At 44.9% G+C, this 11,032-nt stretch overlaps 2 protein-coding genes across 4 annotated transcripts in view; both read right to left on the bottom strand.

Moving 5' to 3' along the window:
• Positions 1-4,569: 4,569 nt before the first annotated feature.
• LOC105562585 lies at positions 4,570-5,958 on the bottom strand. Its single transcript, XM_012013545.1, has one exon. The coding sequence runs from the start codon at positions 5,956-5,958 to the stop codon at positions 5,248-5,250; it is 711 nt and encodes a 236-aa protein (XP_011868935.1). The 3' UTR covers positions 4,570-5,247.
• Positions 5,959-7,027: 1,069 nt separating this feature from the next.
• The window catches only part of LOC105562547 (protein TAPT1 homolog), a 5,460-nt gene continuing 1,455 nt past the window's right edge, over positions 7,028-11,032 (bottom strand). The window contains exons 1-7 of one of the 3 annotated variants that reach the window (XM_012013485.1): positions 10,448-10,778; positions 9,703-9,857; positions 9,533-9,630; positions 8,728-9,062; positions 8,532-8,629; positions 7,992-8,207; positions 7,028-7,770 (exon numbers count right to left, since the gene is read on the bottom strand). In XM_012013485.1, coding sequence (XP_011868875.1) covers positions 7,186-7,770; positions 7,992-8,207; positions 8,532-8,629; positions 8,728-9,062; positions 9,533-9,630; positions 9,703-9,857; positions 10,448-10,634 — 1,674 coding nt within the window. In that variant the 5' untranslated portion in view covers positions 10,635-10,778 and the 3' untranslated portion in view covers positions 7,028-7,185. Of the gene's footprint in view, positions 7,771-7,991; positions 8,208-8,531; positions 8,630-8,727; positions 9,063-9,532; positions 9,631-9,702; positions 10,314-10,447; positions 10,779-11,032 lie in introns of those variants that run through there. The other 2 variants (XM_012013487.1, XM_012013486.1) reach the window with 2 other exon arrangements.

Genomic DNA, 11,032 nt, shown 5'->3' with positions numbered 1-11,032 from the left:
CTTACACTCACAGTACTCGCTCGCGAAAATCGATCGCGCGAAATTTCGGACACTCCCGTACGCGATGTAAAATACCGTGAAATGCAGTAAGCGACGTTCTTTACTTCCTGCCCGTTCGAATTGAGAAGAACGACAGAGCGAATTACGCCGTGAACGCCGAAGTCGCACAAATTTCTCTCCCCGAAAATGAAACAGATTACACGAAATCGATAGATAGTTAAAAGCGCGGTGCGTAAACGAGATGTAACCGCGACGAAGTACCACGGTTTACATTCATGTTTTAGATGAGTTGGTCTCGTGAAATATCCATGTACACGTTAATAAAGAGCCGTTGCCTCAACGCGCAATTCGTTTCTCATTACAAGTTGTAGAAACATAATAATTAATCTAGTAGCGTTACTTGTCACTGATAAAGGAGTCCAAATCAATAGCGTTTTATCCCTACATTCTTCGCGATCGAGTCTTGGAAACCGGTAACGTAAAAATAATATCACGCACGGAACAACTCTCGCTGCTGCCTGCCGGCTCGACGTTCGGCGAGCGAGTGATAAGTAAGGAATTTTCCATTACGTAGATGGGCCAACGAATTCTCAACGTTTTTTTGTTGTTTTTCACTCGGCGCGGTGACGTACGATGTTTTTGCGTACCATCATTGTACCTGAAGGTTGTCGCGCTCTCACTCGCTCACCGAACGTCGAGCCGGCAAGCAGTCGCTCCGTGCGTGGTATTGTTTTTGCGTTGTCGGTTTCAAAGACTCGATCGTGAAGAATGTAAAGATAAAACGCTATTGATTTAGACTCCTTTATCAGCGACAAGTAACGCTACTAGATTACAATAATTATTAAGTTTCTACAACTTGTAATGAGAAACGAATTGCGCGTTGAGGCGACGGCTTTTTATTAACGTGTACATGGATATTTCACGAGACCAACTCATCTAAAATATGAAAGTAAACCGTGGTATGTTGTCGCGGTTACATCTCGTTTACGCACCGCGCTTTTAACTATCTATCGATTTCGTGTAATCTGTTTCATTTTCGGGGAGAGAAATTTGTGCGACTTCGGCGTTCACGGCGTAATTCGCTCTGTCGTTCTTCGCAATTCGAACGGGCAGGAAGTAAAGAACGTCGCTTACTGCATTTCACGGTATTTTACATCGCGTACGGGAGTGTCCGAAATTTCGCGCGATCGATTTTCGCGAGTGAGTACTGTGAGTGTAAGTGCAACAAGAAAATCTGATAGAAGCAGGCCTAGACGGCATCGGGCAACGGCAGAGAAATCGTAAGTGTCTTACATTTTTGTTATTTGCTAATTGTGCAAAATAAAGCATCTGTTCTGTGCTTTTTATTTATTCAAATGATTCGAACGTGGATTCGAATAAGTGTTAGAGACAAAACCATACGTATAAAATTTTGTGAGTTCATATTTAAAAGGAAGACTTTCAGTATTCTATATAATTGTTTTAATAAATACCTATTGTGAAAAATATTAAATATAAAGTATATTTAATACAATAGTCTGGATTTTGCATAATTAGTCTATAATAATCGTATACATTTTTGTATTGTTACAGTTTAACATGTATAGTTAGCGATGTACAACTTTGCTGTTGCGAACTGTATCAGTGAGTGACAAATTACTTTTTATTTTAAATTGACGTTGCGCATATAATTACTTCTTCGCGTGCATACAAATTCTTAAAAATATACAATGCTTGACCACAAACTGCGCGCGCGAAGCACGCGTTTTATCGTTTCTAGTGTAATAAAAATAGACAGGATCAGTAAACTGTACGAATACACAGTTGAAAAATTGGTGTTAAATTTTACAGATATGACATGTCCCAAACGGTCCACACAAATTTTTGTGGACATGTTAAATAATCACACTAATACTCTGTTAATATTTTAACACAAAATAAATGCTAATCTTAAAATAATTTAAAATCAATTTTCTGTAAAATTAACATATTTTTAATTACAAAATGAATTTTTTTAAATGTAATTTTTATATTTTACAGATGTAATAAGTCAAATGACGGTTCGAAATTACTCTCATTTATGTTATATAGAATAAAATCAATATTTTATTCCGTAAATTTTAATAGATAAATCTCGTTACTAATAATATAGAATATATGTAGTGTGTAAGATTAAAAAATGAGTACACATTGTGTTGCTTTAACATTTTTTTCGGTTATTTTAATAATTCTACATTTGAGATCAATTAACACAAGAGCAATATGATAAATTAACACATGAATGTGTTAAACATTTAACCAGCATGTTTTAACAAGAAACAACAAATTTTCCAACTGTGTAGTTACAAATTAGAATAGTTGAAATAATTTTTAAGAAATGTCGATATTACTGTACTTGTTTTACGTCGTCCTACGATTACTTGATTTTCAGAGTAAATTTTAAAAGAAAACTCTCCGTGTATCGTAGCCTCGGCATTTTGATATCAAGATTTCCGCAGTTTAAAGTCGAAAAATAGACGCGAAGATATCATCGTTATACTGTTATTGCGACAAATATTACCACATGCCTCAGTGAGACGCCTCGCTTAGAGAGTAGGAAAGTCCAGGTTCAAACCCTGGCTGAGGTAATATTTTTCGCGATGAATTTTCTGTATTAAAACATTGACCGATTAATGTCGACTAGCTCGATTATTGTTATTTATTACTGGCAACTTAAAGAGATTTCTATATTAAGATTTCCGTCTCAAAACGACCTCGGGAATCTCGTTAACGAGCGGCACGACGGATCTGGAACAGCCTGAATTCAAACCCGAACTGTCGATTGAGCCTACTCGATCGGTTCGGCCTTTGAGAGTCAATGACCTCGGGAAGGGTCTCTCGACAAGTCTGCTCGCATATAGATACGCACGATCTGCCTCGTACACTTGGCGCGGTGCACTATCATGTTTCCTGATAAAGGGTGCTTTCCTTTTAGGAAACACAAATCGACACAAGTTAAAACAATTTCCCCGAGTCGAAATTTTGATACTATTTTGACACTTTTAAAGATAATTTACACCTACTTACTTGATCTATACACCTACATAGACCAGCAATAATAATTAACCTACTTTGATGATTATATTTTTTACTCCTCCCTTGAATCTTTCATTCTAAAAATTTACTACTTTAGCTCCTACTAAAAGGACCTACTTTAAGGCTAAATTGGCAAAAGTAGAAATTTCCGACGCTATCAGTTTTAAAGTAAGTGTAAATTTTGTACTTTCAGTTCGATCTCTTCTACTGTCTTAGGTCCTACTATATAATAGAATTAAGGGTTCAACATAGGGCCAAAATTTCGACTCGGGTTGCCACTGTGAAATGGCAAAGATTTTAAGAAAAGGTTTCGTCGAAAAGAGATTCCCCATACAGCACCAAAGCTTTCAGAAACATTTCAGAAAACATTGCTGCAATGTTGCAATGTTTCTGAAATGTTTCTGAAAGCTTCGGTGCTGTATGGGTCTATCGAAATACTCGGAGTGTTTCTTCCAAGGGGATAACCACCAGCTAAAATGTTGTCCCACCGATTACATGATTTCATTTGATTTCATCTAATTACAAATAATCTCATCTAATTGCAAATAATTTTCTCTTATACGCACGTTTAAAACTATGTGACGTTAAACCTCAAAATATATTTTTCTTATTTTACTAAGAAGTGTTTGCTTGTAGAAGTAATTTCAATTAAGATTGTAGTATTCGGTTAGGTAGAAAACGAGAGGGAAACCGCCGAGGGCATTGTGGTGTACAGATTTGCGGCATTACCAGGCATTAGGCCTTGCTGGAGCATCATAAAGATAAAATAAGATAAAATAAGACAAAACAAGATAAATGAAATGAAATAAGATAATAAAATAAAGTAATGCCCACCGGGCATTAGTGTACAAGATTTTGGTCAGCGGTTTTCCCCTCGGTAGAAAACGTGTTTCCTTGCTTTCCCACTTTTCCCACTAGTCTAACCGTGGTCTTAATGAAAAGTAATTTGGATTTGTATGTACTGTTTATTGTTCCGCAAATTTCCCCGCAAAGGTGTATCAACGTTTCAACCCGCTGTTCTAACAGCAACTACTTCAGTCATTACGAAAATAATACGCGCTTACAAGTGTAAACTACGATATGTATATTTGGATATTCGCTAAACAAAGTAAATTTTTTTTTGAAAATTGAAAACGAGCTGGGAAAACGTTCAAGTTCAATCTTTATTGTCTAACAAGTGAAGAAACTTGGAAATGAAGACAAAACGACCACACGGGGATTTCGTAAGGATTTTATAATGATTTCGGAGACACTGCCCCACGATTGCATCAAGTGGTTACCCCCTTGGTTTCTTCGGTCAAAAACACACTCCGACTCTCCTCCCGAGTAGAGTCGAAAAGTGTCGATTGACTTGAAATTAAATTCTGAAGGCCTGGTGTCCGCGATGCTAGAACTTGATCCAAGTTGTAGCTCCGAGAAATGTGCAGCCAACCAACTTGCAGCTACTCCATAAAAGCTGCACATTTCTCGAAACTAGAACCTGGGCCAAGTTCTGGCATCGCGGACGCAGGCCTTAAGCCTTGTGTCCACGATTCAAGAACTGTGTCCAGGTTCCAAGAAATTTGCAACCAATCAACCTGTATCTTTTATGGAAAAGCTGCAAGTTGATTGGCTACGCATTTCTTGAAACTAGAACTTGGACACAGTTCTTGGATCGTGGACACAAGGCTTTGAGGCCCTCCTTTATCGATAAATGCGCCTCTAAAAGTGGCTAATGAGCCTTCTGATTGGCCACAAACCACTTTTGACAGCCTTCAGAAAGAGGGTTCGGTATGCGGGCCTAGATGGAAGGCGACGTGTGTCGAAAATATAGTAGACCGTGTTCTCCGAAAGGAAAGCAGCCGAAGTTGTTGACATGTGGACAACGCGACCGGCGGCGTCGAGAGCGAAGGTGCTAAATACCGAAGACCGAAGCCGCGGGGAAAATATCTCAATTCTCGCCGGGCGAGAGGAAACGCGCGTGGATCGCTTTTCACGTAGTCGTAGATCTGCCGAAATTATTTCGAGCGTCCACCAGCGGCGTCGGCCAATTTTGCGTAGATTCTACAATACACTCGCGCGGCCCGAGATTGCAGCCGGAAGGATACGCATCTCCTCCCGGACGTATCGGGATTCCAGTGAAGCAATTACGGAGTCAAAGTTATCGGGGCCGCGACACGTTCGACGTGTCAAAAGTAGCGCTTATTCAAACTTTTATGAAGTAGTAGGCTCGCGCCTAAGCGCGTACGCGAGAGGCGGAAAAAGCGATAGAGGAGGAGGAGGAGGAGTAGGCGCGCGCGCGCGCCGCGCCGCGCCGCGAGCAACAGGCAGGAAAAACAGCGGGCCGCGTGGTACCAACCTGTCGCTCTTGTCGACCAGCTTGAGGGTCGCAAGCTCCTGGAGCGGCGGCTCCGCGGATATGCCCTGGGCACGGTCGCGCGTACGCGGCTTCGTCGGCGTGAGCGGCGGCGCCGCGCTGAAGGGCAACACGCTCAGGAACTTGTCCAGGTGGCTGCGCAGCTCCTGGATCTCGGCGTCCCGGCAGCCGACCACGGCCTCCAGCTCGGCGATCCTCTCGTCCTTGACCCGCAGCAGCTCCTGGAGCTCCCTCAGGGTGCCCATGGTGGCGATCGCGGCACCTCCACCGGCACCCAAGTGCGCCACTTGCGTGACTTGCGTGGTGGTGGCGGTCGTGGCGATGATGCTGGTGCCGCTGGCGACGGCCGCGGCGCCTTCCGTCGGTAGCTGCGTCGACGACGCGGCGGCGGCGGTGACGGCGGCCTCGGCGACGCCGGCGGCGGCGGCGTCGTCCTCCTCGTCGGCGGGCGGCTGCTGCGACGACGAGAAGCACAGCGAGTCGAAGCACACGCGCATAGACACGCAGGCGTCGCCGATGGGCACTCGGTATTTCGTACCCTCGTCCATTCAACTTGCCGTGATGTGCGATTGAGGTGAATCCATGCGCGGAGCGTCCCGGTGACCCGACGGGGACGTCGTCGGTCGTTACTATCGCGCCAATTCGCGTGATTCGCGCTCGTCCGAAGAGCGGCGGACCGACGTCCTCCTCCGCCTCCGTGACGTCCTGTGCGCGCCGCGGCCGCCTGTCGGTCGACCGAGAGAGCGTGCGGCCGCGCGGAGCGGGAGGGAAAAGGACGGCGAGAGGGAAAGGGAGGGAGAGAGAAAGAGAGAGAGACGAGAATAGACAGCGTCCGGAGCCGACGCCGTCGCGCGCTCGTCGACCCACGTCGACCAACTGCATATCGAACTCTTGGGAGCCGAGCGGATTCTCCATGTGCCGGTCGCGCCGCGACTCCGTGGGTAAGAGTGCGCGCTCCTTGCTCGAGCGTCGATAAGGTAGGAGAGCGAGTTTAATTTTTACGTAATAATTATTTACGTAATCTCTTTTTACAGCTCGTCATCACTTGTCATATCTTTTTATAACTTCGCAGTAGCGACAAAATCACGATTGAAGCTAGAGACTATTGAATATAGTAAACATTTTTGGTATCCAACAGTACCAAAAGTTTATAAAATTATGTAAAATATATTTTACACAATTATACATTGTATAAGATTGATTAACGTCTCGACGTTGATCCGATATCATAATTTCAGTAGTCGCGAAGGCACACAATGTTTGTCACCATTAGTGGGCGTCGCTCCTCTCCTAGGTTCGAGTATTACAGCGAGTAGACGTGAAATTAAATTTCTATATGTACGTTAACACAATTATTATAAGTTTATCCGATCATGTGTCTGTTCCTCTTCACATTTCTTTGTACGACTATACATTTGAGTTGCTGAAGACGATCCTAAATAAAAATCGAAACGCTCAAGATTAAATACAATTATCGACAACTATAACGAAGTGTTGATTTCTGCGCACCACCTACAGCGCTTGGTTTCTCAAGTAGCCCGTTACCTGCCTTCTTTTAAATTACGGAACCTGAGTTGTTAATTAAAGTATAAGACGTTTGGCAGTAAAACTTAATAATAAATGGTAACCAATTTTATTACTCTTATCCATACCTTATAAATATCATTGCAAAAAAGCGTCCATATAGTTCCTGTGCATGTAGATATGTACAACAAAATATGTACAATTTATAAATAAAAAAAATCATTACATTTCAATTGTGCTACTGAGATTTGTCATTGCGACAGAAGAGGCTCGCTTCCTGTCCTTAGCACAGTTTTCGTGACGTTCGTGAGCTCGTCGAAATTACACTGAAGTTTCTCACTTTTCTGCGCCTCGTCCGGCTCCAGGAACGCCTCGTTCAAGCAGACGTTGTTCAAGCTGACGGCGCTATTTGAGAAAATGGCCGTGCCAAGATTTGGATTTTTCATGTCGACACTGTTGGCACGATTCTTCGACGGGAATTTCGCGGGGACGTCGTCCTTGTCAGGTTGCGTGTGCGACGACATTATGTCGCACGCCTTCCCAAGAATGATTAAACTATTCAGTATGCGAAGAGATACCAATATGAGATAAGCTAATAATAGAAGTATGATATTAGCGGGTCTCGCGGATGGCGTCAGGGTCGTGCACAGTACGCGCGCCATGGCGACTCCCAGAGGAAGAGGTATGAAGCCCATACGCCGTGCAACCAGGTCTGAGGGATCCGAGAACGCTGTCTCGCGACGTGTCTGCGCCATGTCGTAGGCCAGGCTCACGGTATAATCCCTGTAGACGGTGGAAGGCAGCTCGTTGAAACGTGTGATGAACGCATGCTTCACCTTTACGGAAATTACATTGTCATTAGCATGGAGATGACTCGCACACGGTTTACCAACATTTTTAATGTAGGCAGTGGCGATTGAAACGTGCGAGCAAATAATTAAATTATCAATAAGAATGATCCGAACAATTTAGTGGTAGAAATAATCTGATTCGATTTCCGACCTGATATTTCTTCGCACACGTCTCCGTAATATACGATTCATTTTGCGATACAAACCCAATCGACTAGAACTTCTGCCAATAACAGTAGCACGCAATCGGGTAGCAAGACAGCGAGACGATCGCTGTGCCATGCGTACTCTTTCATCGTTTGCAGACTCACTGCAAGGAGCAGCATAATGAGATGGAATCTTTCCCTGACGTCGGCGCATGATAATTGAAACAAGTTGTTCTTGTCGAATTTCTTGAAGACGGAACCCTTCAGTTCTACAAACTAAAAATACTCCGCGTGAAATACTCTTGACTAGTAAAGGTTAAACAATTAAAAGTTAAGCCAATAAGTCAATAACTTTCAATTTAACGTAATTTTATACGTCTTTAACTTAAACTAGTCATTTTCAAATACCTATTAACTTTTTCTTTATACAAATTTAAATAAATAACTCAAGAAAGTCGAGTATACATACGAACACGGTTGTGTTCGCCAAAAAATTATATGTTACAGCTAATATTTTATTTCGTACGACGAGTTTACCCTATTTGAAACCGTGAAAATACTTTTTACAAACAAAGTGAATGCTTTACTTCTCCCACTTACATTGTTGGACATCATAATTGTGAGAAGCGCCTTGTTACTGCTGTTGATTGCCACATTCAACGTCGTCGCTTGGAATAACACCAATATACTGTGCAACACTTTAAAGGGAAGGCAGTCAAGGTATAAACATCTTTCGTTACGGCCTAAGCTTGTCCCGATCGAATTAATCGTAGCAACGTAATTAAACGAAGGATACGGACATAAGCGACGGCAAACAGGAGATGCGGTAGTGTACCGAAATGTTTCGTACGGGTGGAATTCGAGCGCGAACGCGGCTCGGTGGCGGTCCAGAGCAGGGCGTCTATCGTGTCCTGGCCGAAAGCGCTGAAAAGACGGTCTCCCACTTCCAACATATTATAAAATATGTATAACTTTATAACCGATTGGCTCTTAACTAAATGATACATCATGGAGGTGTCCACCTTCCAGGTAGCCGCCCAGCAACCGACCACCACGATTCCCTTCAACAAATCGCACACTTCGGCTGGACTCAAGTATCTCTCCGTGCTTTTCGCGTGCTCTTTCTCGCTCCTGCGAAACGAGGGATCGCGATGAGATAATCTCGGGAAACGAACACGGTAAGGCGACCAAATTTGGATCGGACACCAAGTGCGGATCGGCAATTCGACGAGTCGCTTACAAGCGACGTTCTAAAGTGATTCGCTTCAATTTTGCTCTTTTATACATTAACAACGTTGCGCTACATCGTCGACATCATAAAAGGCGTCGACGTGTTTTTACGAGGAGTAAACCGCCGAGGGTATTGTGGTGTACAGATTTGCGGCATTACTGGGCATTTTTTGGGGCATTGTAAAGATAAAATAAGATAATAGGATAAAGTAATGCCCACTGGGCACTAGTTGGTGTACATGATTTTGGTCAGCTGTTTACCCCTCGTGTTTTTATTAACAACTCGCCAAATTGTCGATCCGCATTTGGTATTTGATCCGAACTTGGTCACCTTGCCCTACGTGTCGCCTTAAAACGATATCTCTCGGTACCTCAGGTAGTGTCGTAAAGGCCTCGTTATCACCGCCCACAAAGCCATTGCGAATCGCAGCGGTAAAAAGGTATACACGAAGAGGAAGGAGTCGGCGCACTACAAAAATGGCAACAATAGCAAAATGTATCGCGTGTAATGCGACAGCTGCCGCTTCAAGTGTCGCTGTACCTGAAGGAACCCATACGCCATGAAGTTCTCCACCTCCCGAGGAATTTTCATGAACGAGTAGACCTTCTCCCGCCTCGCGGAGAATCTCTCCTCGTCGTGTTCCAGCTGATAGCCCCTCGTTAATTCCGTCCTTAAAAATTGCATCAACGATACCCCTGCGGAGAAGGTAAACGCATTCGCTGAATAAATTGCAGATGTAAATTCGAAGTAACTTGTGCTCCATGATAGCGGCTACTATTTAACAGCCTTTGCCAATAACAATGAAACAGCGATACAGAAAAGCGGGACTCGTGGCGAGTACAAACGGAGTACAGAAGACCCGTCGCAGTTCGCAAGGACCGCGTTTCAAACTTATCTCTTTCTCTCTGCGCGAGTCCGCGGCAAATGCACTTTGAAAAAAGCCCCAGGAACATCACCTCTGGGCCGCGGTTCGGGAACGTCACTCGAGTGCCCCAGCGTGTTCATTTTATCCTCGTTCAACATTCGGCGAGCGACAAAGATAAAATAGTACACTAGGGCACTAGGTGACGTTTTCGAGCGTATCCCTGCGTTGATGATCGACGTCATCTTATCTAATCTATCAAAGCGTGTGTGTGCGTGTGTGTTTGCGCGCGCGTGTGTGCGCGCGCGAGACACCGCTCTTTTTTTCCCTCCTGTTTTACGTGTCACACGACCACTGCCCCCCCCCCCCCCCGCCCCCGCGGAAAAGCGCCGTTCCGTCTGCAGGCGGTCGCGCGGCACTTACGCTGCTTCCTCTTCTGCGCATCCTGACCGTCGGACAATTGCAGCCTGCGGCGCGGCGGGTCCACGCACTCCACGCGCTCGTCGTGGGGCGACACGTGAGTCTCGGACCCGCGGAAACGGATCGTCCTCTTCTCCGGACAGCTCCGCTCCGCGGCGGAGTCCCCGTCGCTGGCGCGCGCGTCCTGCATCGCTCGCCGGCCGACGTTGATCAACGGGGGTTCGCGCGACGACGTACGGTCATTCTAGCCAGCAGCAGCCCGCGGCGTGTCTCACGTCGACCGCATCTCGTCCCGAACCTCGACGCTGCTCCGGGCGAACTGTCACAACAGCACCTAGCGGCGGGAAGAGAGAGAGAGAGAGAGAGAGAGAGAGAGAAAGATAGAGAGGGACCACAACAGTGATGTCAGAATGGTCGCGTTTTTAGCGCATGCGCGCCGACTTGGGGCTCACTGAAGTACCTGCTGCGGACAAATGGGTGTGTCGCTAGTCGCCCGTGAGAAAGTTTCTTGAAGAAAATTTGACAAAACATTTTTACGGACGGGAGACCTTTTCTGACAGCCGTACGTCTTTTTGCTTGGATATAATG

The sequence above is a fragment of the Vollenhovia emeryi genome, unplaced genomic scaffold (assembly GCF_000949405.1).
Source record: "Vollenhovia emeryi isolate VEMERY1.0 unplaced genomic scaffold, V.emery_V1.0 DF939186.1, whole genome shotgun sequence".
Lineage (NCBI taxonomy): Eukaryota > Metazoa > Arthropoda > Insecta > Hymenoptera > Formicidae > Vollenhovia > Vollenhovia emeryi.
Note: the sequence above shows the minus strand (reverse complement) of the source record. Positions and strands in the feature narration are given on the sequence as shown.

Bases quoted from the DNA above. Each gene is read 5' to 3' on its own strand.
- LOC105562585 (XM_012013545.1), bottom strand. From the start codon at position 5,958: ATGGACGAGGGTACGAAATACCGAGTGCCCATCGGCGACGCCTGCGTG.